Source organism: Neopsephotus bourkii, unplaced genomic scaffold (assembly GCF_033783945.1).
Source record: "Neopsephotus bourkii isolate Nb327-2 ecotype Australia unplaced genomic scaffold, CSIRO-AGI_Nbou_v1 NB_528, whole genome shotgun sequence".
Taxonomy (NCBI): Eukaryota; Metazoa; Chordata; class Aves; order Psittaciformes; family Psittacidae; genus Neopsephotus; species Neopsephotus bourkii.
This window is the reverse complement of record NW_026901029.1, coordinates 1-26258: the sequence shown is the minus strand read 5'-3', so window position 1 is coordinate 26258 and position 26258 is coordinate 1. Positions and strand designations below refer to the sequence as shown.

At 65.9% G+C, this 26258-nt stretch overlaps 3 protein-coding genes, 1 long non-coding RNA gene and 1 pseudogene across 4 annotated transcripts; 3 read left to right on the top strand and 2 right to left on the bottom strand.

Moving 5' to 3' along the window:
* Positions 1 to 151: 151 nt before the first annotated feature.
* On the top strand, positions 152 to 1307 carry LOC133210825 (NACHT, LRR and PYD domains-containing protein 12-like; the record flags this gene model as incomplete). The annotated part of the gene is made up of 3 exons (XM_061350557.1): positions 152 to 363; positions 444 to 605; positions 1070 to 1307. Coding segments are annotated over 3 exons (573 nt in total), but the record flags the coding sequence as incomplete, so codon positions are not given.
* Positions 1308 to 1698: 391 nt separating this feature from the next.
* LOC133210824 (deleted in malignant brain tumors 1 protein-like) lies at positions 1699 to 20854 on the bottom strand. The gene is made up of 28 exons (XM_061350556.1): positions 20800 to 20854; positions 20248 to 20666; positions 19295 to 19865; positions 18888 to 19205; positions 17856 to 18155; positions 17463 to 17777; positions 16897 to 17205; positions 16491 to 16799; positions 16026 to 16388; positions 15797 to 15944; positions 15617 to 15720; positions 15398 to 15481; positions 15062 to 15172; positions 14804 to 14906; positions 14344 to 14455; positions 13519 to 13940; positions 7409 to 8196; positions 6459 to 6908; positions 6053 to 6370; positions 5034 to 5336; positions 4642 to 4956; positions 4010 to 4318; positions 3604 to 3912; positions 2914 to 3501; positions 2730 to 2813; positions 2511 to 2594; positions 2174 to 2284; positions 1699 to 2024 (listed from the first exon to the last, which is right to left on the bottom strand). Exons 1-28 carry the CDS (start codon positions 20852 to 20854, stop codon positions 1918 to 1920), a joined length of 7809 nt encoding a protein of 2602 aa, XP_061206540.1. The 3' UTR covers positions 1699 to 1917.
* LOC133210826 (ribonuclease inhibitor-like) lies at positions 11981 to 13957 on the top strand. Its single transcript, XM_061350558.1, has 4 exons — positions 11981 to 12125; positions 12685 to 12855; positions 13503 to 13676; positions 13751 to 13957. Exons 1-4 carry the CDS (start codon positions 12034 to 12036, stop codon positions 13914 to 13916), a joined length of 603 nt encoding a protein of 200 aa, XP_061206542.1. The 5' UTR covers positions 11981 to 12033; the 3' UTR covers positions 13917 to 13957.
* A 117-nt stretch (positions 20855 to 20971) lies between the features above and the next one.
* Positions 20972 to 25310, top strand: LOC133210827 (NACHT, LRR and PYD domains-containing protein 12-like; annotated as a pseudogene).
* A 379-nt stretch (positions 25311 to 25689) lies between these two features.
* Positions 25690 to 26258, bottom strand: LOC133210823 (uncharacterized). Its single transcript, XR_009725034.1, has 2 exons — positions 26176 to 26258; positions 25690 to 26026 (listed from the first exon to the last, which is right to left on the bottom strand). It is a non-coding gene; the product is annotated as an uncharacterized LOC133210823 (long non-coding RNA).

Sequence of the window (26258 nt, the reverse complement as noted above, 5' to 3'; positions counted from 1 at the left end):
TCCTGGCACCCCACAGCATCCCTTCCCTGGGCATTTCCCAGGCAGCCAAAGCCCTGGGGCGGATGGGAGCACTGCAGTGGTACCCAAAGGAGTCCCCTGGGCGGGCCTCATCCCTGTGTCCCGCTCTCTCAGGGCACTGGCTCCGGGTTAGGACCACGGTGGGGTGGCACTGAGGCTCTTTCCCTGCAGTCTGCGCTATTCCCGCCTCAGCAGCGCCTGCTGCAAGGACCTGGCCGCTGTGCTGAGCACCAGCCCCTGCCTGGAGGAGCTGGATTTGTCCTTCAGCGAGGGGCTGCGGGACGCGGGTGCGGAGCTGCTGTGCGAGGGGCTGCGGCCCCGTTCCTGCCGCCTGCGGACGCTGCGGTAAGAGGCGGCCCGGTCCCACGGCGCAGCGGCTCCAACGAGGTCCCGCCGCACATCCCCTACTGTCCCGCATCCCGCAGGCTGGGGAGCTGCCGCCTGACGGGCGCCTGCTGCCGAGCGCTGCCTGCGGGGCCGCCTCCCCTCACCTGCCTGGACCTGAGCGACAACGAGCTGGGAGCAGACGGGGTCCTGCAGCTCTGCCGCCAGCTCCGGAGCCCCTCCTGCCCGCTGCGGGCCCTGGGGTAAGGGGCTGGCTGTGCCCTTGCACCCCTGTGCGAGTGCCGAGGGCTCAGGGAGGGACAGGAGGGGCATGGAACCACGCAAGGAAGGGTTTGGGTTGAAGGGACCTGAAAGCTCCTCCAGCTCCAAGCCCAACCCCTTCCACTGGAGCAGCTTGCTCCAAGCCCCTGTGTTCAACCTGGCCTTGAGCACTGCCGGGGATGGGGCAGCCACAGCTTCTCTGGGCACCCTGTGCCAGCGCCTCAGCACCCTCACAGGGAAGAGCTTCTGCCTAAGAGCTCAGCTCAGTCTCCCCTCGGGCAGGTTCAAGCCATTCCCCTTGGCCTGTCCCTCCAGGCCCTTGTCCCAAGCCCCTCTCCACGTTCCCTGCAGCCCCTTTGGGCACTGGAGCTGCTCTCAGGTCTCCCTGAGCCCCCCCAGCTCAAGCCGGGGGTGATCCCACAGCTTCCTCCTCCCTCTGTTCCAGGCTGAGCACGGCCGGGCTGCCCCAGGACGCGCTGCAGGCCCTGGCTGCCCTGCGGGCGCTGAAGCCCGGCCTCAAGGTCGGGGACCTCCTGGAGCAGGAGGCGCCGCAGACGGGGGCCATGGCCCGGCTCCGCTTCCAGCGCGGGGCCCTGCCGGGCAGGAGGGGGCCCCCCTCGCTCCGCACAGGAGCGCTCCTCTAGGAGAGCCCTTGCAGCAACCGCAGCCGTTCCCAGCGCAGGGCTCGGGGACCTGGGGGGAACCCGCTCTGGCTCTGAGCCTGCCCCAAGCATGGGGGCGCAGGGGAGGAGCTGCTGCCTGCAGCCTGCATCCTGCATCCGCTGGGATCGGGGCAGAACCGCTCCACGTCCTTCCCTCTCCCGTTTCCCCAGCTGTGGGGAGCAGATCCATAGAGATCTCTATAGACCCCATCTATTGCTGGGAACACGCGTGTTGGTGTTGCTGGATGCCAAATAAAGGCGCTGGGGCCCTTATTCCCTTTTCTTCCTCCGCCCTTCTCCCTGTCCCAGTCACACCCAGGGACCCATCTGTAGGTCCAGCTCCTGCCGCACATCCCCAAGGGATGGTTGATGTCCCCGGGAGCAAGGTGCCAGCCTGGAAGTGAGTCTCCAGCCAGCTTGGGAGTTTTAATAGGGAAAACCATGGGAATTCACGGTGAAACTAAACCCAGATCCCTGCAGCGCTGCTGCAAGAGGGACACCGGAGCTGCTGTGCTGTGGTCCTGGGCACGGAGAGGTGACCTCCATGGCCAGGGCCACCCGTCCTTGGGGACAGAGCCCCAGCACCCGCACTTGTGTCCCCGCGGCCTCGTGTGCTGCGGCCGCAGCATCCTCACAGCAATGTCCCCAAGGTGCCAACGTCAGCATCATCGTAGCCTGTGTCCCCTGGGGGCTGCTCACGGGGGTCCCCTGTGCCCCCTGGGGGGGGACGGCTCCCACCTTGGGGGCAGCAGAGGCTGGTGCCTTAGTGGGGGCCGCTAAACCCCATCTGGGTCTTGCAGCAGCCCCATGGATTTGCTCCTGCTCCCCCCATCCACCGCAGCCAAGCCCCCCCCCGAGGTGGCTCTGCAGGGCACAGGGACACTCACCTGCATGTGCCACCCCCTCGGGGGTGTCCCCAGTGCCAAGGGACTCCTCTGGCACAGCCTCGGCATCATCGTAGCCATCGGGGGGTCCGTCCTCAGGCAGGGCAGGGGGGCCTGGGGCAGCGATGGGGAGGAGATGGGGGTGACCCGGAGGCCGTGGCAGGGCTCTGGCTGTGTCACCCCCCCTCCATGCACAGCACCAGGGGTGTCCGGGAGGTGCTGGGGCTGCTCATCCAGAGCCACAGCTGAGCTGGGCTCATCCAGGCCTGGGGACCCCGTGTCCCCTTCGCTCCCCAGTCCTAAGGGGGTCCCCGCTGGGATCCTGTCCCCATGTCCCTACCTGGGGCTGCGCCGGGGTCACTCTCCTCCACATCCTCTGCAGTGTAATAGGGCAGCTTCGTCTCTGAGCCCTCTGTTGGGGAGCCTGGTGGGGAGAGGGCACAGTGGGACAGGGGACACCCACACGCCACGGGATGAGCCGCAGCCACACCGCCAGGAGCCAGGGCTGTGGTGGGGCCGCGGGGCAGAGCTACCCCAGTACGGGCACACGTGCACCAACCTGGGCGACTGGGCACCTTCTGGTACTCCGGCATCCCGGTGTAGTCCAGCTCCTCATAGACAGCATCCAGGGCTCTGCCAGGCTCTGGAATAACAGCAGCAGCGCTCAGCAGGAGCAGCGGGGTCACCAATGACCCCCTCTGAGCCCCGGGACCCCCAAAGCAGCTCTGCGCCGCAGCACCCACCTCGTGGCCCAGCCCAGGCCCGGTACATCTGCAGAGCCAGGGCAGCGAGCGCCAGGCACAGCAGCACCCCCAGCACCGCGCACAGCACCGTGGGCACCGGCACCGGCCCCGTGGCTGGCCGCGGGGTGCTGGCCCTGGGGACACCTGCGGGGCCATGGGAGGAGCAAGGTGAAGCGAGGCCGTGGAGCGCGGCCGGCCCGGCGCAGGCCTCAGCATCAGAGCTACCTGTGAGCGTGGGGCTCCCTGGGGACGGGCTGAGCATCCCCTCGGCGCCGTCCTCAGCGCACACCACATGCGCGTCCCCGCCGGGCCCGCACGGCTGCAGGCGCCAGGGAGCCGAGGGGCAGCGCCACAGCGAGCGGGCCCCGTCCTCGCAGCGCACCCAGGCGAGCCAGGCGGGGGCCGGGAGCGGGGCAGCGCCGGCCCCGAGGCTGCCCCCGTTCCCGCAGCCCAGCTGCCTGCAGGCGGCGGCGGCCGTGGCCGGGCTGGTGCCGTCGGCGCACACGCGGCCCCACGTCCCGTTGTAGAGGAGCTCCAAGTGCCCGCTGCAGCGGCCGCTGCCGCCCGCCAGCCGCACGGAGAGCTGCCCTAGCCGCGGGGGGCAAGGCGGGGGTCACCGCACGGCTCCGGGTGCGCGCCCCCGCCCTGCCCCTGCCCGTGCCCGTGCCCGTGCCCGTGGCCGCCACTGACCTGAGCACACGGCGCCGGCCCCGCCGCCGAGCCGGCAGCCGCGCTGCGCTGGGGCCGGGCAATCCCAAAGGGACGCCTCGCTGCCGGCGCAGCCACCGGCACCCGCCCACGGCGGGGCCGCCCCGGGGCCGAAGCGAGCGGAGCCGGGCGCGTCCAGCGCTGCCCCGCAGCCCAGCTGCCGGCACACGACGGCGGCGTCCGGGATGTCCCACGCGTCCTGGCACACGGGGCTCCAAGCGCCCTCAACGTAGAGCTCCACACGCCCGGCACAGCGCCCAGGGCCCCCCGCCAGCCTCAGCCGCCGGCTGCCTGCGGGGCACGGACGGGATGCACCGGGGCTGCTGCCTGCGGGGCCCCCACCGCCCGGCCCATAGCGGGGCACTCACTCCCTCACTCCCTCACTCACCGGAGCACACAAGAGCCAGAGCCTCGCCAGCGCCGCTCCCAGCACTGGCCCTGCCCGAGACGTTGCACTGCGCCAGGGCGTCCTCGCTGCCCGCGCACTGCACCTCCTGCAGCCCCACGCCGCCGGGGCCCGCCACGGGGTACACCCGCTCCAGCTCGCCGCAGCCCAGCTCCCGGCACGCCACGGTGGCCGCCTGGGGGGCCCGGAGCCCCGCGGACACAGCGGCCCAGCTGCCCGGGCTCGTGGGGACCTCCAGCCGCCCCTCGCACCGGCTCTGCCCCTCCAGCAGCCGCAGGGGCTCGGCAGCGCCTGCAGGATCCACCCGAGAAGCTGGGGCTGCCCCATCCCTGGCAGTGCTCGAGGCCAGCTTGGACACGGGGGCTGGGAGCAAGCTGCTCCAGTGGAAGAGGTTGGGACCGCATGGGGCTTTAATCTCCAATCAACCCAAACCACGCTGGGATTCTGTGCTAAAGCACCGGTGGTGCCATGGGGCTGCAGCACAAGGCCCCGGGACGATGCTGGGCCCCACCTCAGCCCCCCTTCACCACAAAGGACCCCGCATCCTCCATTCCCAGTGCTTGAGGGGTTCCCACAGCCCCACGAGGCTCTTCCCCCCCGTGTCCCGCACGCACCTGAGCACTCGACCGCAGCAGCGTGCCCGGGGGGGCAGCTTGGCTCCCCCAGCACCGCCACGGGGCACTGGCCTGGGTGCTGCTCGCTGCCGCTGCAGCCAAAGGCATCCACGCGCAGGGTCCCGTTCCCGCTGCCGAAGGAGCCTCCCGGGAGCACGGCGCTGGCAGGGCCGCAGCCCAGGTGGTGGCAGAGGACATGGGCATCGGGCAGGTCCCAGGCGCTGGCGCAGAGGGACCCCCACGTCCCCCCTGCCATCACCTCCACCCGCCCGGCGCAGCGCGAGCTGTGGTTCGCCAGCCGGAAGCCGCTGTAGGCTGGGGCACAAAGGGGGTTGGGGGGTGACAATGGCGCAGGGGGACCCCCAGCACCCCCCGCTGGCCCCGCTGCTTACACGAGCAGACGATGCTGGCGTGGCCGCTGCAGGCCTGGGCGCTCCGTGCCCGCTGCCTGCAGGCGCTCAGGAGGAGCTCGCTGCCGCTGCACTCGAATCCTGCGTCCCATTGCGGCTCCGATGCCGCCGGGAACAGGCCGGCCCCGGGCACAGCCAGCACCGAGCCGCAGCCCAGCTCCCGGCACACGACCTGGGCAGCCTTCAGCTCCACAGCATCCTCACAGAGCCCGGCCCACGCTCGGCCCTGCCGCACCTCCAGCCGCCCCGCGCAGGGGCCATCGCCACCAACCAGCCGGGAGAAGCCTGCGGGGAGAGGCCCCGCGGCGGTGCTCAGGGATCGGAGCAGCCCTGACGGGAAGGACTTGGGCTGCTGCCTGAGGAGCAGCTCCCCACGACCCGGCTTCAGGGAGCGCTTGAGACCAGAACCCCCCCGGCTCCGTGTGCTGGGCTGCACCCCCAGAGCGTGAGCAGCAGCTCCGGGAGGGGATCCTGCCCCTCTGCTGCGGGAACGGGAGACCCCCCCTGCAGCGCTGGGTGCAGAGCTGGGGTCCTCAGCATAAGAAGGCCATGGAGACGTTGGGGCAAGGGTGGAGGAGAGGCCACGAGGATGCTCAGGGGCTGGAGCAGCTCCTGCATGGAGCCAGGCTGGGAACACTGGGGCTGCATGGAGAGCTCAGAGCAGCTTCCAGTGTCTGAAGGGGGCTACAAGGATGCTGGAGAGGGACTCTTCATCAGGGACTGCAGCAATAGGAAAAGGGGTGATGGGTTCAAACTGGAGATAAAGCAGAAGCTCTTCCCTGTGAGGGTGCTGAGGCGCTGGCACAGGGTGCCCAGAGAAGCTGTGGCTGCCCCATCCCTGGCAGTGCTCAAGGCCAGGTTGCACACAGGGGCTTGGAGCAAGCTGCTCCAGTGGAAGGGGTCCCTGCCCGTGGCAGGGCTTGGAGCTGGATGGGATTTAAGCTCCCTTCAACCCAGACCTGGGGCTCTGTGCTGTGCCAGCACCAGCTCCCGGCTCCTACCTTGGCAGACGACGGCGGTGTCGAAGTCGTGGATGCCGCTGTAGGGCCCCCAGCCCCTCACCTCGCACTCCCAAAGCACTTTCTCGTGCCCGCGGCAGTTCACCAGCACCATGTTGACAGGGGGGTCACCGCTGCTGTACTTGCTGCCTTTCATGTAGGCCCTGGTGGCCGAGCCGCAGCCCAGCTGCTGGCAAACCACCTCCGCATCCATCATGTCCCACGTGGGGTCTGCCACCGAGCCCCAGCGTCCCCGCAGCTTCAGCTCCACCTTCCCATCGCAGGGACCGCTGCCGCCCGCCAGCCTCAGCTCCAACGCGTCTGCACCACGGCACCGGCCCAGCCTCAGCCATAGCCAGCGCCGCGGCACAGGGCCGGTGTCCCGGCACCACCGGCATCCCCTCCTCACCTGTGCAGGTCACCCCCACATCGCGCTCGTGGCCGCAGAAGTGCTCGCCCCATCCGAAACTGGGACAATCCTGCAGCGTTGCCTCATAGCCGTTGCAGAAAACATGGAGCCAGATGCGGCCGGTGCCCTGCCCGAACGGAGCGTACGGGGACGCCGTGGCTGCCGTGCCACAGCCGAGCTGCCGGCACACCACGGTTCCCCTGCGGGTGTCCCAGTCGAAGTCGTAGCTGCAGACGGAGCCCCATTCACCTTCATGCTTCACCTCCACCCTCCCGGCGCAGCGCCCACCACCACCCACCAGCCGCAGCTCATCGGGGCCCTGCGCCGTGCTCAGCTCAGCCTGGGGCTCTGCGGTGCTCCGCGGCTGCCCCACGCTGAGCTGCACCCACAGGAGAGCCCCCAGCACCCTCACAGGCACCATCTCGCACACCAGGACCCCCCCTCTGCCTCCTGGGTCGGGCTGGGTGATTTATAGGCAGCGCCGCAGCCAATGGAGGCAGCAGCACCTTCTGAGCCCGTTATCAGTTGGGTTATCTCCCATGTGGGGAGGCCTCGGGCTCCAATAACCTGCTCCGTGCCCAAATATGAGGCTCAGCTCCGCTTCTGGCGTCACACACCTTGCCAGGGGGGGTCAGAGCCCGGATGCCCCCAGTCTGAACCAATAACACCTCCCCCCGTAGCACCCAGTGCTGCAACAGGGCGCACGGACCCATCCGGCATCCCCCCATGGCACTGACCCTGCTGCGGCGCCTGCCAAGAGCCCAATGGCAACAGGATTCACCCCAAAACCTACCCAAACCCCCACAGGGCCGCTCTTAGCACCAGCACGGGGCAAAGCCCAAGGAGCCCGGGCACAGCAGCACCCATCCTTGGGATGCTCCCCTCCATAGGGTGCCTGCAGACCCGGAGTGGGGGGGCCCTGAGGTGGCAGCAGCCCCCCCCCGCCTCACCGCGGTGCCTGCAGGTGGCCCATGGCGCTGCCGGCAGCTGTGGCAGGCAGGAAGGAGGCGGTTTCCCCCCTGCAAGCAGGGACCCGCTGTCGGCATCGACCACACGCAGCTCCCCAGCCACCTGCGGGGCTCCCGATAACGCCGCAGCGGCACCTGCCTGCGCTGATGCCGCCCAGAGGGGCACGGAGCCCATCCGCAGCCGCTGGGGACCCACCGGGCCAAGCCGGGAGCAGCAGCAACACCCGACGGGGGCAGGAGGTGCAAGGAGCAGGAGCGAGCTCCAGGGCTCGCTTGAGCCGGGCTTCACCTGGCGGACTCCATCAGCGCTGAGCAGCGCCGGCGGCCACAGGGGAAATGAATGGAGAGGCTGCGGAGGCAGCTTCCCCTTGAAGAGCTGCTGATGGCAAAGGCACCGACGTGCTGGAACAGGGGTGAGCCAGGGCACATAGGAAACACGGGGGGCCGAGAGGCCCCTTGCAGCGGTGCCTGTGGCCCAGGGGCTGTGCCCACCGCGAGCCAGGAACCGGCTGCCTTCAGACGTCCCCGTTATCACCGTGGGGAGCGCACGGGGCTGCCCCAGCGCTGGCGGCCCCCGGCACGTCCCCCATGGCAGGACCCTGCCTGACCCTGCTGCCCGCCCGTGGCTCCCCACGGGGGCACAACACCGGGAGCGCCCCGCACACGCAGCCCGTGCAGGGCCGCTCCCAACGGCACAAACAGGTTCGATGCGGAACGGCTCCGTTAGCTCCGCGACGGGAGCGCGGAAAGAGGGCGCGCCAATGCCGCGGCTGGCCCCGCCCATTCAGGGACTGACCACGCCCCCCTCCTTGGTCCAGCCTGAATCGGAGCTGAGCTCTGACCCCAGGGCAGCCAGACCTTCTCCCCCTCTTTCTCAATGAGAAGATCCCAAGGAAAGGAGTGCACCATGGGAACAGAGAATCACAGAATCCCAAGGGTTGGAAGGGACCTCAGAAGATCATCTGGTCCAAACCCCTGCAAGAGCAGGGTAACCTAGAGTACATCCCACAGGAACTTGTCCAGGAGGACCTTGAATATCCCCAATGTAGGGGACTCCACAACCCCCCTGGGCAACCTGTTCCAGTGCTCTCTCACTCTCACAGTAAAGAAGTTTCTCCTGATGTTCACATGGAGCCTCCTATGCTCCAGTTCACACCCATTGCCCCTTGTCCTGTCACTGGACATCACTGAAAAAAACCTAGCTCCATCATCCTGACACTCACCCTTTACATATTTGTAACCATTGATGTGCTCACCCCTCAGTCTCCCCCAAGCTAAAGAGACCCAGCTCCCTCAACCTCTCCTCATAAGGGAGATGTTCCACTCCCTTCATCATCTTTGTGGCTCTGCGCTGGACTCTTTCATAGAACCATAGAATCATAGAATATTTACGGTTGGAAAGGACCTCAAGATCATCAACTTCCAACCCCCCTGCCATGGGCAGGGACACCTCGCTCTAAACCATATTACCCAAGTCCTTGTCCAACCTGGCCTTGAACACTGCCAGGGATGGAGCATTCACAACCTCCCTGGGCAACCCATTCCAGTGCCTCAGCACCCTCACAGGAAAGAATTTCCTCCTTAGATCCAATCTAAACTTCCCCTGTTTCAGTTTGAACCCGTTGCCCCTTGTCCTGTCAGTGCAGTCCCTAATGAAGAGTCCCTCCCCAGCATCCCCATAGGCCCCCATTCAGATCCTGGATGTTGCTCTGAGGTCTCCACGCAGCCTTCTCTTCTCCAGGCTGAACAGCCCCAACTTTCTCAGCCTATCTCCATACAGGAGCTGCTCCAGCCCCTGAGCATCCTCGTGGCCTCCTCTGGACTTGTTCCAACAGTTCCATGTCCTTTTTATGTTGAGGACACCAGAACTGCACACAATGCTCCAGGGGAGGTCTCACAAGAGCAGAGTAGAGGGGCAGGATCAGCTCCTTGGACCTGCTGGTCACGCTCCTTTGGATGCAGCCCAGGATACGGTTGGTTTCTGGGCTCAAGCGCACACTGAAGCTGGCTCATGTTCATTTTCTCATGGACCAGCACCCCCAAGTCCTTCCCCTTGGGCTGCTCTGAATCTCTTCTCTGCCCAGCCTGTAGCTGGGCCTGGGATTGCTCCGACCCAGGTGTAGGACCTTGCACTTGGCATGGTTGAACTTCATGAGGTTGGCATCAGCCCACCTCACAAGCGTGTCAAGGTCCCTCTGGATGGCATTCCTTCCCTCCAGCGGATCAACCAAACCACACAGCTTGGTGTCATCGGCAAACTTGCTGAGGGCGCACTCAATCCCACTGTCCATGTCAGCGACGAAGATGTTAAACAAGACCGGTCCCAACACCGATCCCTGAGGGACACCACTCGTTACTGGTCTCCAGCTGGACATTGAGCCATTGACCACAACTCTTTGTGCGCGTCCCTCCAGCCAGTTCTTTATCCACCGAGTGGTCCACTCATCAAACTGATGTCTCTCCAATTTAGAGACATGGTTGTCATGTGGGACAGTGTCGAACGCTTTACACAAGTCCAGGTAGATGACATCAGCTGCTCTACTCCTGTCCATCAGTTCTGTAGCCCCATCATAGGAGGCCACCAAATTGGTCAGGCAGGATTTCCCCTTGGTGAAGCCATGCTGGCTGTCACCGAGCACCCTGTTGATTTTCATGTGCCTTAGCATGCCTTCCAGGAGAATCTGCTGGAAGATGTTGCCAGGCACAGAGGTGAGACTGACTGGTCTGGAATTCCCCGGGTTCATCCATTTTCCCCTTCTTGAAAATGGGGGTTATATTTCCCGTATTCCAGTCGTCGGGAGCTTCACCTGACTGCCATGATTTTCCAAATATGATGGCCAGCGGCTTAGCAACTTCATTCACCAGCTCCTTCAGGACCCGCGGATGGATTCCATCAGGACCCATGGACTTGTGCACGTTCAGATACTTAAGATGGTCTCGAACCAGTTCCTCTCCTACAGTGGGCCCAAGATCTTCATTCTCACAGTCCCTGTGTCTGCCTTCCAAGACTTGGGTGGTGCAGTCAGAGCCTTTGCCAGTGAAGACCGAGGCAAAGAAGTCATTCAGAACCTCAGCCTTCTCCAAGTCCTGTGTAGCTAGTTCACCAGAGAGCTTCCTGAGGGGGCCTACATTCTCCCTAGTCTGTTTTTTATTTGCTATGTACCTGTAGAATCCCTTCCTGTTATCCTTAATATCCCTAGCCAAGTTTAATTCTAACTGGGCCTTAGCTTCCCTAACCTGGTCCCTAGCTTCCCGGACAATATCCCTGTACTCTTCCCAGGCCGCCTGTCCTTGCTTCCACTTTCTATAAAGCTCTTTCTTCATTTGGATTTTCCTCAGCAGCTCCTTATCCATCCAAGGAGGTCTCCTGGCCCTCCTGCTGCACTTCCTTCTGGTTGGGATGCAACACTCCTGAGCTTGGAGCAGGTGATCCTTGAAGACCAACCAAGAGTCTTGAGCCCCCCTGCCCTCTAGGGCTATATCCCATGGAACCTTACTGAGCAGGTTCCTGAAGAGGCCAAAGTCTGCTCTCTTGAAGTCCAGGGCAGTGAGCTTGCTGCACGCTCTCCTCACTGTCCTAAGGATCTCAAATTCAACCATCTCGTGGTCGCTGCATCCAAGGCTGCCCTGCAGCGCCACATTTCCAATGAGCCCTTCCCTGTTGGTGAGCAGGAGGTCAAGCATGGCACCTCTCCTTGTCGGCTCCTCTATTACTTGCAGAAGGAAGTTGTCTTCCACACAATCGAGGAACCTCCTGGATTGCTTGTACCAAAAGATGTCAGGGTGGTTGAAGTCCCCCATGAGAACAAGGGCCTGTGAGCGTGAGGCTTTTCCTATCTGCCTATGGAGTGCTTCATCTGCAGATTACTCTTGATCAGGTGGTCTATAACAGATCCCCACAGTAATGTCTCCCATCGCTGTTTTCCCTTTAACCCTGACCCACAAGCTCTCTGTTATCTGCTCACCAGTCCCCAGACAGTTCCATACACTCCAGCCTATCCCTAACATAAAGGGCAACTCCCCCTCCGCGCCTCCCAGGCCTGTCTTTTCTAAAGAGTCTGTAACCTTCCATTCCAACACTCCAGTCATAGGAGCCATCCCACCATGTCTCTGTGGTGCCTATAATGTCATACCCCCATAGATGAGCACACATCTCTAATTCCTCTTGTTTGCTCCCCATGCTACGGGCATTTGTATAGGGGCATCTGAGCCGAGCTCCAAATGAAGCCGGCTCATTGGCTGGAGCAGCTGGAATATCTCTGCATTGCTCCAAGCATTTATTATAGGTGCTGGCAGCTGACTGGGAGTGCTGGGATGGAATGATGCCCCCCTCCCCCAACACATCTAGTTTAAAGCCTCCTTAACCAGTCTGGCCTTAAAGACTCCTACCAAAACTGCCCTTTATCAGACCAGCTCCACCAGCCCCGCTAGACCTGGCCTACAAACTAGGGTCCATGTCCAACACACCCAAACCCCTGACTGTGACACCACCCTTTGAACCATTTATTAACCTGGCTAATCCTCACCAGGCGCTCCTGGTGAAAGCCACCCGTGGCTCTGTGCCCTGCAGCTCTGGTCCCTCGGATGCCGGAGCACAGCCCGGTCCCATGGCTCAGCAGCAGCCCCAGGAGCTGCATTCCCCCATGGATGTGCTCTGCTGGGCGCTGCAGCACCCTGGTAGTGACCTGCGGGTGCTCCGGTAAGAGGCTGAGCTGGGGTGGGTGGGTGCTGGAGGGGAGCACATGGGTGCTGCTCTAGGGTGGATAAGAGGGAGCTATAGGGTGAGGCCAGGCTTTCATTGGCCATGGGAGGGGTGGTCCCTCCATGCTGATTGGCTGTGGGGTGAAAGGGTGGGGTCCCTCCATGGTGATTGGCTGGGGAGTGAGAGGGTGGGATCGACCCATGGTGATTGGCCCTGCAATGGGTGGGTGAGGTCCCTCATGATGATTGGCTGTGCTAAGGGTGAATGTGTGCTCTCCATGCTGATTGGTCGTGAGGTGCCTTGAGGCTGATTGCCTGGGAAGGGGGGTGTGGGAAGGTGGGGACACTCCATGCTGATTGGCTGTGCTTAGAGTGAGAGTGTTCCCTCCATGCTGATTGGCCAGGTGGTGGGTTGGTGTGTTCCTTTGAGGCTGATTGGCTATCTGGTGGGTGGGCATGGCCCTCGATGCTGATTGGCTGGTGGAGCGGGTTGGCGTGGTTCCCCCCATGCCCATTGGCTGGTGGCGGTGGGGGGCTCTGTCTGGGCTGTCCCGCAGGCTGCAGTGGTGCCGGCTGCCCGAGAGCTGCTGTGCGGCACTGACGGCGCTGCTGGCCCAGCACCGCAGCCTGGAGCGCCTGGAGCTGGGGGACACCGCGCTGGGGGACCGCGGCGTGCGCCTGCTGTGCCAGGGGCTGTGGCAGCCCGGCTGCTGCCTGCGTGCACTGCGGTGAGAGCCCCAACACGCAGCATGTCTCTGAACATCCCCAGCATCCCTGGGCATCCCCATGGCACCCACAGCATCCCTGAGCATCCCCATGGCAACCCCAGGAGCCACTAAGCATCCCCATGTCACCCACAGGCATCCCTGAGCATCCCCCTCATACGCCTGGGCACCACTGGGAATCCCCATAGCAACCCCGGTCATCCCTGAGCATCCCTAGAGCACCCACGGGCACCCCAGAGCATCCCCATGGCAACCACGTGGACACCTGACTATCCCCATAGCACCCAGAGGCATCCCTGTGCATCCCCATGGCAACTACAGGCATCCCTGAATATCACCCTGGTACCCACGGGCATCCTATAGCATCCCCCCAGCATCCCTGAGCATTCCCCCAGCATCCAATCCCATAGCATTCCCCAGCAACCCTGCACATCCCTGAGCATCCCCCCGGCATCCCTGAGCACCCTCCTGGCACCCCACAGCATCCCTGGGCATTTCCCAGGCAGCCAAAGCCCTGGGGCGGATGGGAGCACTGCACTGGTACCCAAAGGAGCCCCCTGGGCTGGCCTCATCCCTGTGTCCCGCTCTCTCAGGGCACTGGCTCCGGGTTAGGACCACGGTGGGGTGGCACTGAGGCTCTTTCCCTGCAGTCTGCGCTATTCCCGCCTCAGCAGCGCCTGCTGCAAGGACCTGGCCGCTGTGCTGAGCACCAGCCCCTGCCTGGAGGAGCTGGATTTGTCCTTCAGCGAGGGGCTGCGGGACGCGGGTGCGGAGCTGCTGTGCGAGGGGCTGCGGCCCCGTTCCTGCCGCCTGCGGACGCTGCGGTAAGAGGCGGCCCGGTCCCAGGCGCAGCGGCTCCGCGGGTCCCGCCGCACATCCCTGTTCCCGCATCCCGCAGGCTGGGGAGCTGCCGCCTGACGGGCGCCTGCTGCCGAGCGCTGCCTGCGGGGACGCCTCCCCTCACCTGCCTGGACCTGAGCGACAACGAGCTGGGAGCAGACGGGGTCCTGCAGCTCTGCCGCCAGCTCCGGAGCCCCTCCTGCCCGCTGCGGGCCCTGGGGTAAGGGGCTGGCTGTGCCCTTGCACCCCTGTGCGAGTGCCGAGGGCTCAGGGAGGGACAGGAGGGGCATGGAACCACGCAAGGAAGGGTTTGGGTTGAAGGGACCTGAAAGCTCCTCCAGCTCCAAGCCCAACCCCTTCCACTGGAGCAGCTTGCTCCAAGCCCCTGTGTCCTTGAGCACTGCCAGGGATGGGGCAGCCACAGCTTCTCTGGGCACCCTGTGCCAGCGCCTCAGCACCCTCACAGGGAAGAGCTTCTGCCTAAGAGCTCAGCTCAGTCTCCCCTCGGGCAGGTTCAAGCCATTCCCCTTGCCCTGTCCCTCCAGGCCCTTGTCCCAAGCCCCTCTCCACGTTCCCTGCAGCCCCTTTGGGCACTGGAGCTGCTCTCAGGTCTCCCTGAGCCCCCCCAGCTCAAGCCGGGGGTGATCCCACAGCTCTCTCCTCCCTCTGTTCCAGGCTGAGCACGGCCGGGCTGCCCCAAGACGCGCTGCAGGCCCTGGCTGCCCTGCGGGCGCTGAAGCCCGGCCTCAAGGTCGGGGACCTCCTGGAGCAGGAGGATGCCAAATAAAGGCGCTGGGGCCCTTATTCCCTTTTCTTCCTCCGCCCTTCTCCCTGCCCCACTCACACCCAGGGACCCAGCAAGGTGCCAGCCTGGAAGTGAGTCTCCAGCCAGCTTGGGAGTTTTAATAGGGAAAACCATGGGAATTCACGGTGAAACTAAACCCAGATCCCTGCAGCGCTGCTGCAAGAGGGACACCGGAGCTGCTGTGCTGTGGTCCTGGGCACGGAGAGGTGACCTCCATGGCCAGGGCCACCCGTCCTTGGGGACAGAGCCCCAGCACCCGCACTTGTGTCCCCGTGGCCTCGTGTGCTGCGGCCGCAGCATCCTCACAGCAATGTCCCCAAGGTGCCAACGTCAGCATCATCGTAGCCTGTGTCCCCTGGGGGCTGCTCCGGGGGGTCCCCTGTGCCCCCTGGTGCGGGACGGCTCCCACCTTGGGGGCAGCAGAGGCTGGTGCCTTAGTGGGGGCCGCTAAACCACATCTGGGTCTTGCTGCAGCCCCATGGATTTGCTGCCGCCCCCCCCCACCCCCAGCCACCGCAACCCAGCCCCCCCCGAGGTGGCTCTGCAGGGCACAGGGGCACTCACCTGCATGTGCCACCCCCTCGGGGGTGTCCCCAGTGCCAAGGGACTCCTCTGGCACAGCCTCGGCATCATCGTAGCCATCGGGGGGTCCGTCCTCAGGCAGGGCAGGGGGGCCTGGGGCAGCGATGGGGAGGGGATGGTGGTGACCCGGAGGCTGTGGCAGGGCTCTGGCTGTGTCACCCCCCTCCATCCACAGCACCAGAAGTGTCTGGGAGGTGATGGGGCTGCTCATGCAGAGCCACAGTAGATCTGGGCTCATCCAGGCCAGGGGACCCCGTGTCCCATTCGCTCCCCAGTCCTAAGGGGGTTCCCGCTGGGATCCTGTCCCCATGTCCCTACCTGGGGCTGCGCCGGGGTCACTCTCCTCCACATCCTCTGCAGTGTAATAGGGCAGCTTCGTCTCTGAGCCCTCCGTTGGGGAGCCTGGTGGGGAGAGGGCACAGTGGGACAGGGGACACCCACACGCCATGGGATGAGCTGCAGCCACACCGCCAGGAGCCAGGGCTGTGGTGGGGCCGTGGGGCAGGGATACCCCAGTACGGGCACACGTGCACCAACCTGGGCGACTGGGCACCTTCTGGTACTCCGGCATCCCGGTGTAGTCCAGCTCCTCATAGACAGCATCCAGGGCTCTGCCAGGCTCTGGAATAACAGCAGCAGCGCTCAGCAGGAGCAGCGGGGTCACCAATGACCCCCTCTGAGCCCCGGGACCCCCAAAGCAGCTCTGCGCCGCAGCACCCACCTCGTGGCCCAGCCCAGGCCCGGTACATCTGCAGAGCCAGGGCAGCGAGCGCCAGGCACAGCAGCACCCCCAGCACCGCGCACAGCACCGTGGGCACCGGCACCGGCCCCGTGGCTGGCCGCGGGGTGCTGGCCCTGGGGACACCTGCGGGGCCATGGGAGGAGCAAGGTGAAGCGAGGCCGTGGAGCGCGGCCGGCCCGGCGCAGGCCTCAGCATCAGAGCTACCTGTGAGCGTGGGGCTCCCTGGGGACGGGCTGAGCATCCCCTCGGCGCCGTCCTCAGCGCACACCACATGCGCGTCCCCGCCGGGCCCGCACGGCTGCAGGCGCCAGGGAGCCGAGGGGCAGCGCCACAGCGAGCGGGCCCCGTCCTCGCAGCGCACCCAGGCGAGCCAGGCGGGGGCCGGGAGCGGGGCAGCGCCGGCCCCGAGGCTGCCCCCGTCCCCGCAGCCCAGCTGCCTGCAGACGGCGGCGGCCGTGGCCGGGCTGGTGCCGTCGGCGCACACGCGGCCCCACGTCCCGTTGTAGAGGAGCTCCAAGTGCCCGCTGCAGCGGCCGCTGCCGCCCGCCAGCCGCACGGAGAGCTGCCCTAGCCGCGGGGGGCAAGGCGGGGGTCACCGCACGGCTCCGGGTGCGCGCCCCCGCCCTGCCCCTGCCCGTGCCCGTGCCCGTGCCCGTGGCCGCCACTGACCTGAGCACACGGCGCCGGCCCCGCCGCCGAGCCGGCAGCCGCGCTGCGCTGGGGCCGGGCAATCCCAAAGGGACGCCTCGCTGCCGGCGCAGCCACCGGCACCCGCCCACGGCGGGGCCGCCCCGGGGCCGAAGCGAGCGGAGCCGGGCGCGTCCAGCGCTGCCCCGCAGCCCAGCTGCCGGCACACGACGGCGGCGTCCGGGATGTCCCACGCGTCCTGGCACACGGGGCTCCAAGCGCCCTCAACGTAGAGCTCCACACGCCCGGCACAGCGCCCAGGGCCCCCCGCCAGCCTCAGCCGCCGGCTGCCTGCGGGGCACGGACGGGATGCACCGGGGCTGCTGCCTGCGGGGCCCCCACCGCCCGGCCCATAGCGGGGCACTCACTCCCTCACTCCCTCACTCACCGGAGCACACAAGAGCCAGAGCCTCGCCAGCGCCGCTCCCAGCACTGGCCCTGCCCGAGACGTTGCACTGCGCCAGGGCGTCCTCGCTGCCCGCGCACTGCACCTCCTGCAGCCCCACGCCGCCGGGGCCCGCCACGGGGTACACCCGCTCCAGCTCGCCGCAGCCCAGCTCCCGGCACGCCACGGTGGCCGCCTGGGGGGCCCGGAGCCCCGCGGACACAGCGGCCCAGCTGCCCGGGCTCGTGGGGACCTCCAGCCGCCCCTCGCACCGGCTCTGCCCCTCCAGCAGCCGCAGGGGCTCGGCAGCGCCTGCAGGATCCACCCGAGAAGCTGGGGCTGCCCCATCCCTGGCAGTGCTCGAGGCCAGCTTGGACACGGGGGCTGGGAGCAAGCTGCTCCAGTGGAAGGGGTTGGGACCCGATGGGGTTTTAGCACAGGGTCCCGGGGCGATGCTGGGCCCCAGCTCAGGCCCCCTTCACCCCAAAGGACCCCGCATCCTCCGTTCCCAGTGCTTGAGGGGTCCCCACAGCCCCACGAGGCTCTTCCCCCCCGGGTCCCGCACGCACCTGAGCACTCGACCGCAGCAGCGTGCCCGGGGGGGCAGCTTGGCTCCCCCAGCACCGCCACGGGGCACTGGCCTGGGTGCTGCTCGCTGCCGCTGCAGCCAAAGGCATCCACGCGCAGGGTCCCGTTCCCGCTGCCGAAGGAGCCTCCCGGGAGCACGGCGCTGGCAGGGCCGCAGCCCAGGTGGTGGCAGAGGACATGGGCATCGGGCAGGTCCCAGGCGCTGGCGCAGAGGGACCCCCACGTCCCCCCTGCCATCACCTCCACCCGCCCGGCGCAGCGCGAGCTGTGGTTCGCCAGCCGGAAGCCGCTGTAGGCTGGGGCACAAAGGGGGTTGGGGGGTGACAATTGAGCAGGGGGACCCCCAGGCACAGCCCGCTGGCCCCGCTGCTTACACGAGCAGACGATGCTGGCGTGGCCGCTGCAGGCCTGGGCGCTCCGTGCCCGCTGCCTGCAGGCGCTCAGGAGGAGCTCGCTGCCGCTGCACTCGAATCCTGCGTCCCATTGCGGCTCCGATGCCGCCGGGAACAGGCCGGCCCCGGGCACAGCGAGCACCGAGCAGCCCAGCTCCCGGCACTCGACCTGGGCAGCCTTCAGCTCCACAGCATCCTCACAGAGCCCGGCCCACGCTCGGCCCTGCCGCACCTCCAGCCGCCCCGCGCAGGGGCCATCGCCACCACCCAGCCGGGAGAAGCCTGCGGGGAGAGGCCCCGCGGCGGTGCTCAGGGATCGGAGCAGCCCTGACGGGAAGGACTTGGGCTGCTGCCTGAGGAGCAGCTCCCCACGACCCGGCTTCAGGGAGCGCTTGAGACCAGAACCCCCCCCCCCCGTGTGCTGGGCTGCACCCCCAGAGCGTGAGCAGCAGCTCCGGGAGGGGATCCTGCCCCTCTGCTGCGGGAATGGGAGATCCCCCCCTGCAGCGCTGGGTGCAGAGCTGGGGTCCTCAGCATAAGAAGGCCATGGAGACGTTGGGGCAAGGGTGGAGGAGGCCACGAGGATGCTCAGGGGCTGGAGCAGCTCCTGCATGGAGCCAGGCTGAGAACATTGGGGCTGCATGGAGAGCTCAGAGCAGCTTCCAGTGTCTGAACGGGCTAGAAAGATGCTGGGAAGGGATCCTCATCAGGGAGCTCAGCGAGAGGACAAGGGGTGATGGGTTCAAACTGCAAGAAGGGCAGTTTAGGTTGGAGATAAGGCAGAAGCTCTTCCCTGTGAGGGTGCTGAGGCGCTGGCACAGGGTGCCCAGAGAAGCTGTGGCTGCCCCATCCCTGGCAGTGCTCAAGGCCAGGTTGGACACAGGGGCTTGAAGCAAGCTGCTCCAGTGGAAGGGGTCCCTGCCCGTGGCAGGGCTTGGAGCTGGGTGGGATTTAAGCTCCCTTCAACCCAGTCCTGGGGCTCTGTGCTGTGCCAAACCAGCTCCTGGCTCCTACCTTGGCAGACGACACCGGTGTCGAAGACGTAGAAGCCTTCATAGGGCCCCCAGCCCCTCACCTCGCACTCCCAAAGCGCTTTCTCGTACCCACGGCAGTTCACCAGCGACATGTTGACAGGGGGGTCACCGCTGCTGTAGCTTCTGCCTTTGGTGTAGGCCCTGGTGGCCGAGCCGCAGCCCAGCTGCTGGCAAACCACCTCCGCATCCATAATGTCCCAGATGGGGTCTGCCACCGGGCCCCAGCGTCCCCGCAGCTTCACCTCCACCATCCCATTGCAGGGACCGCTGCCGCCCGCCAGCCTCAGCTCCACTGCATCTGCACCACGGCACCGGCCCAGCCTCAGCCATAGCCAGTGCCACGTCACGCGGCCGGTGTCCCGGCACCACCGGCATCCCCCTCCTCACCTGTGCAGGTCACCCCCAGATCGCGCTCGTGGCTGCAGAAGTGCTGGCCCCATTCAAAATGGGGACAATCCTGCAGCATCGCCTCGTTGCCATTGCAGAAGAAGACATGGAGCCAGATGCGGCCGGTGCCCTGCCCGAACGGAGCGTACGGGGACGACGTGGCCGCCGTGCCACAGCCGAGCTGCCGGCACACCACGGTGGCCCAGCGGGCGTCCCAGTCATCGTCGTAGCTGCAGACGGAGCCCCATTCACCTTCATGCTTCACCTCCACCCTCCCGGCGCAGCGCCCACCACCACCCACCAGCCGCAGCTCATCGGGGCCCTGCACCGTGCTCAGCTCAGCCTGGGGCTCTGCGGTGCTCCGCGGCTGCCCCACGCTGAGCTGCACCCACAGGAGAGCCCCCAGCACCCTCACAGGCACCATCTCGCACACCAGGAACCTCCCCTCTGCCTCCTGGGTCGGGCTGGGTGATTTATAGGCAGCGCCGCAGCCAATGGAGGCAGCAGCACCTTCTGAGCCCGTTATCAGTTGGGTTATCTCCCATGTGGCGAGGCCTCGGGCTCCAATAACCTGCTCCGTGCCCAAATATGAGGCTCAGCTCCGCTTCTGGCGTCACACACCTTGCCAGGGGGGGTCAGAGCCCGGATGCCCCCAGTCTGAACCAATAACACCCCCCCAGGAGCACCCAGTGCTGCAACAGGGTGCACGGACCCATCCTGCATCCCCCTCTGGCACTGACCCTGCTGCGGCGCCTGCCAAGAGCCCAATGGCAACAGGATTCACCCCAAAACCTACCCAAGCCCCCACAGGGCCGCTCTTAGCTCCAGCACGGAGCAAAGCCCAAGGAGGCCGGGCACAGCAGCACCCATCCTTGGGGTGCTCCCCTCCATAGGGTGCCTGCAGACCCGGAGTCGGGGGGCCCTGAGGTGGCAGCAGCCCCCCCCCGCCTCACCGCGGTGCCTGCAGGTGGCCCATGGCGGTGCCGCAGCTGTGGCAGGCAGGAAGGAGGCGGTTTCCCCCCTGCAAGCAGGGACCCGCTGTCGGCATCGACCACACGCAGCTCCCCAGCCACCTGCGGGGCTCCCGATAACGCCGCAGCGGCACCTGCCTGCGCTGATGCCGCCCAGAGGGGCACGGAGCCCATCCGCAGCCGCTGGGGACCCACCGGGCCAAGCCGGGAGCAGCAGCAACACCCGACGGGGGCAGGAGGTGCAAGGAGCAGGAGCGAGCTCCAGGGCTCGCTTGAGCCGGGCTTCACCTGGCGGACTCCATCAGCGCTGAGCAGCGCCGGCGGCCACAGGGGAAATGAATGGAGAGGCTGCGGAGGCAGCTTCCCCTTGAAGAGCTGCTGATGGCAAAGGCACCGACGTGCTGGAACAGGGGTGAGCCAGGGCACATAGGAAACACGGGGGGCCGAGAGGCCCCTTGCAGCGGTGCCTGTGGCCCAGGGGCTGTGCCCACCGCGAGCCAGGAACCGGCTGCCTTCAGACGTCCCCGTTATCACCGTGGGGAGCGCACGGGGCTGCCCCAGCGCTGTCGGCCCCCGGCACGTCCCCCATGGCAGGACCCTGCCTGACCCTGCTGCCCGCCCGTGGCTCCCCACGGGGGCACAACACCGGGAGCGCCCCGCACACGCAGCCCGTGCAGGGCCGCTCCCAACGGCACAAACGGGTTCGATGCGGAACGGCTCCGTTAGCTCGGCGACGGGAGCGCGGGGAGAGGGCGCGCCAACGCCGCGCCTGGCCCCGCCCATTCAGGGACTGGACACGCCCCCCTCCTTGGTCCAGCCTGGATCGGAGCTGAGCTCTGACCCCAGGGGCAGTGAAGCCGCTGGAAGCCACCCTGATGGGCTTGCTGAAGAAGACTCTTCTCCCCGAGTCCTCCTTGCTCATCACCACCAGGCCGAGGGCTCTTCAGAGCCTGGGGCAGTGCCTAAAGGGGGAGGATTACATGGAAATAGGGGGATTTTCCAGAGCCATGAGGGAGTAATACTTCCACAGGTACTTTGGGAACGACCACAAAGCAGACCTGGCCTTTGGGTTTGCCAGAGCCAACGAGATCCTTTACAGCTTATGCAGCATCCCCATCATGAGCTGGACCGTCTGCAGCATCCTGAAGCAAGAGCTTCGCAAGGAGAAAGACCTCACAGAGTGCTCCAAAGCCACCACATGGATGAGTGTGCTTTACCTCTCCTGGTTAGTGAAGCGCAGGGGCAGGGACAGCCCACAGGACCTCCACCGGTTCCTCCTCAAGCTTTGCTCCTTGGCTGCTGGTGGCATCTGGAAGCACAAAGTCCTCTTTGAGGAGAAGGAAATCAAGGACCATGGCTTGGACCAGCCAGACCTTCTCCCCCTCTTCCTCAATGAGAACATCCCAAGGAAAGGAGTGCACCATGGGAACACCTACGGATCTGAAGGTCACAGTGAGGTTCCTGTGTGGTTTGGTGAGCCAAGGATGCAGAGAGTACATGGACAACACCATCGGGTGCAGAACCTCAGCACGAGCCAAGGAGGAGCTGCTGAGGTGGCTGCAGGGGAGGCACGGAGGCACCTCCCAGCCTGGCCAAGGGGTGAAGCTGGCCCGGTTGGACACCTTCCACTTCTTGTTTGAGATGAATGATGAGAGCTTCGCACAAACGGCTTTGGGGGCTTCACTGACGTGGAGCTGCAGGACACGAAGCTGACCCTGTACGACCAAATGGCTCTTGCCTTCTGCATCAGGCACTGGCCTGGGCTGGGCTCTGTCACCCTCCGGGGATGCTCCTTCCACCAACAGGACCCCAAGTCCAAGGCGGCAGCATCAGTGCCCCGGTAAGTACTGCTCCAGAGACCCAAAATCCCAGAGATCCCACCCCAAAGGATGCTTCTAAAGGCACTTGAGCTCCTTGACCTCAAACACCTTGTCCTTTGCTGGGGTTTAGCTCCTCCCACCAAAACTTGTCCTTTCGTGGATTCATAGATGAGTTTGGGTTGGAAGGGACCTTCAAAGCTCATCCAATCCAACCCCCTGCCACGAGCAGGGACATCTTCATCTAGATCAGGTTGTCCAGAACCACATCCAGCCTGGCCTGGAATGCCTCCAGGAATGGAGATGGAGCATCTTGGCCTTAACAAACCCATCTGTGCCCAGGGGCTCATCTGGCTTCACATCCCCCTGCTTGCATGCAAAGAGCAGAGCCCCGATGAGGAAACTTTAAGCGCACCCCAAGCTCTGCTCGTGCTCCTTTGTGCCTCCAAAGCCACGGGGGTCCCTCCCAAGAGCTGGTGCCAAGCTCTGCTGTGCCGGTGCCAAATCCAGGCGCTCCTGGTGAAAGCCACCCGTGGCTCTGTGCCCTGCAGCTCTGGTCCCTCGGATGCCGGAGCACAGCCCGGTCCCATGGCTCAGCAGCAGCCCCAGGAGCTGCATTCCCCCATGGATGTGCTCTGCCGGGCGCTGCAGCACCCTGGTAGTGACCTGTGGGTGCTCCGGTAAGAGGCTGAGCTGGGGTGGGTGGGTGCTGGAGGGGAGCACATGGGTGCTGCTCTAGGGTGGATAAAAGGGAGCTATAGGGTGAGGCCAGGCTTTCATTGGCCATGGGAGGGGTGGTCCCTCCATGCTGATTGGCTGTGGGGTGAGAGGGTGGGGTCCCTCCATGGTGATTGGCTGGGGAGTGAGAGGGTGGGATCGCCCCATGGTGATTGGCCCTGCAATGGGTGGGTGAGGTCCCTCATGATGATTGGCTGTGCTAAGGGTGAATGTGTGCTCTCCATGCTGATTGGTCGTGAGGTGCCTTGAGGCTGAGTGAGAGTGTTCCCTCCATGCTGATTGGCCAGGTGGTGGGTTGGTGTGTTCCTTTGAGGCTGATTGGCCATGTGGTGGGTGGGCATGGCCCCTCGATGCTGATTGGCTGGTGGGGCGGGTTGGCGTGGTTCCCCCCATGCCCATTGGCCGGTGGCGGTGGGGGGTTTCTGTCTGGGCTGTCCCGCAGGCTGCAGTGGTGCCGGCTGCCCGAGAGCTGCTGCTGGCCCAGCACCGCAGCCTGGAGCGCCTGGAGCTGGGGGACACCGCGCTGGGGGACCGCGGCGTGCGCCTGCTCTGCCAGGGGCTGCGGCAGCCCGGCTGCTGCCTGCGTGCACTGCGGTGAGAGCCCCGGCACGCGGCGTGTCCCTGAGCATCCCCCAGCATCCCTGGGCATCCCCATGGCACCCACAGGCATCCCTGAGCATCCCCATGGCAACCCCAGGAGCCACTAAGCATCCTCATGGCAACCCCGGGAGCCACTAAGCATCCCCATGGCACCCACAGCCATCCCTGAGCATCCCCCTCGTACCCCTGGGCACCACTGGGAATCCCCATAGCAACCACGGTCATCCCTCAGCATCCCTATAGCACCCACGGGCACCCCAGAGCATCCCCATGGCAACCACGGGGACACCTGAGTATCCCCATGGCACCCAGAGGCATCCCTGAGCATCCCCATGGCAACTACAGGCATCCCTGAATATCCCCCTGGTACCCACGGGCATCCCATAGCCTCCCCCAGCACCACCGGGCATCCCTGGGCATTCCCCCAGCATCCCTGAGCATCCCCCCGGTACCCTCTGGCATTCTCGAGCATCCAGAGCATCCCCCTGGCATCCCCCCCTGCATCCCCAGCATCCCCCTGGCATCCCTGAGCGTCCCTTTGGGCACCCACAGACATCCCATAGCATTCCCCAGCAACCCTGCACATCCCTGAGCACCCTCCTGGCACCCCACAGCATCCCTGGGCATTTCCCACGCAGCCAAAGCCCTGGGGCGGATGGGAGCACTGCAATGGTACCCAAAGGAGCCCCCTGGGCTGGCCTCATCCCTGTGTCCCGCTCTCTCAGGGCACTGGCTCCGGGTTAGGACCACGGTGGGGTGGCACTGAGGCTCTTTCCCTGCAGTCTGCGCTATTCCCGCCTCAGCAGCGCCTGCTGCAAGGACCTGGCCGCTGTGCTGAGCACCAGCCCCTGCCTGGAGGAGCTGGATTTGTCCTTCAGCGAGGGGCTGCGGGACGCGGGTGCGGAGCTGCTGTGCGAGGGGCTGCGGCCCCGTTCCTGCCGCCTGCGGACGCTGCGGTAAGAGGCGGCCCGGTCCCAGGCGCAGCGGCTCCGCGGGTCCCGCCGCACATCCCTGTTCCCGCATCCCGCAGGCTGGGGAGCTGCCGCCTGACGGGCGCCTGCTGCCGAGCGCTGCCTGCGGGGACGCCTCCCCTCACCTGCCTGGACCTGAGCGACAACGAGCTGGGAGCAGACGGGGTCCTGCAGCTCTGCCGCCAGCTCCGGAGCCCCTCCTGCCCGCTGCGGGCCCTGGGGTAAGGGGCTGGCTGTGCCCTTGCACCCCTGTGCGAGTGCCGAGGGCTCAGGGAGGGACAGGAGGGGCATGGAACCACGCAAGGAAGGGTTTGGGTTGAAGGGACCTGAAAGCTCCTCCAGCTCCAAGCCCAACCCCTTCCACTGGAGCAGCTTGCTCCAAGCCCCTGTGTCCTGGCCTTGAGCACTGCCAGGGATGGGGCAGCCACAGCTTCTCTGGGCACCCTGTGCCAGCGCCTCAGCACCCTCACAGGGAAGAGCTTCTGCCTAAGAGCTCAGCTCAGTCTCCCCTCGGGCAGGTTCAAGCCATTCCCCTTGGCCTGTCCCTCCAGGCCCTTGTCCCAAGCCCCTCTCCACGTTCCCTGCAGCCCCTTTGGGCACTGGAGCTGCTCTCAGGTCTCCCTGAGCCCCCCCAGCTCAAGCCGGGGGTGATCCCACAGCTCTCTCCTCCCTCTGTTCCAGGCTGAGCACGGCCGGGCTGCCCCAGGACGCGCTGCAGGCCCTGGCTGCCCTGCGGGCGCTGAAGCCCGGCCTCAAGGTCGGGGACCTCCTGGAGCAGGAGGCGCCGCAGACGGGGGCCATGGCCCGGCTCCGCTTCCAGCGCGGGGCCCTGCCGGGCAGGAGGGGGCCCCCCTCGCTCCGCACAGGAGCGCTCCTCTAGGAGAGCCCTTGCAGCAACCGCAGCCGTTCCCAGCGCAGGGCTCGGGGACCTGGGGGGAACCCGCTCTGGCTCTGAGCCTGCCCCAAGCATGGGGGCGCAGGGGAGGAGCTGCTGCCTGCAGCCTGCATCCTGCATCCGCTGGGATCGGGGCAGAACCGCTCCACGTCCTTCCCTCTCCCGTTTCCCAGCTGTGGGGAGCAGATCCATAGAGATCTCTATAGACCCCATCTATTGCTGGGAACACGCGTGTTGGTGTTGCTGGATGCCAAATAAAGGCGCTGGGGCCCTTATTCCCTTTTCTTCCTCCGCCCTTCTCCCTGTCCCAGTCACACCCAGGGACCCATCTGTAGGTCCAGCTCCTGCCGCACATCCCCAAGGGATGGTTGATGTCCCCGGGAGCAAGGTGCCAGCCTGGAAGTGAGTCTCCAGCCAGCTTGGGAGTTTTAATAGGGAAAACCATGGGAATTCACGGTGAAACTAAACCCAGATCCCTGCAGCGCTGCTGCAAGAGGGACACCGGAGCTGCTGTGCTGTGGTCCTGGGCACGGAGAGGTGACCTCCATGGCCGGGGCCACCCGTCCTTGGGGACAGAGCCCCAGCACCCGCACTTGTGTCCCCGTGGCCTCGTGTGCTGCGGCCGCAGCATCCTCACAGCAATGTCCCCAAGGTGCCAACGTCAGCATCATCGTAGCCTGTGTCCCCTGGGGGCTGCTCCGGGGGGTCCCCTGTGCCCCCTGGGGGGGGACGGCTCCCACCTTGGGGGCAGCAGAGGCTGGTGCCTTAGTGGGGGCCGCTAAACCCCATCTGGGTCTTGCTGCAGCCCCATGGATTTGCTGCTGCTCCCCCCCAGCCACCGCAGCCAAGCCCCCCCCGAGGTGGCTCTGCAGGGCACAGGGACACTCACCTGCATGTGCCACCCCCTCGGGGGTGTCCCCAGTGCCAAGGGACTCCTCTGGCACAGCCTCGGCATCATCGTAGCCATCGGGG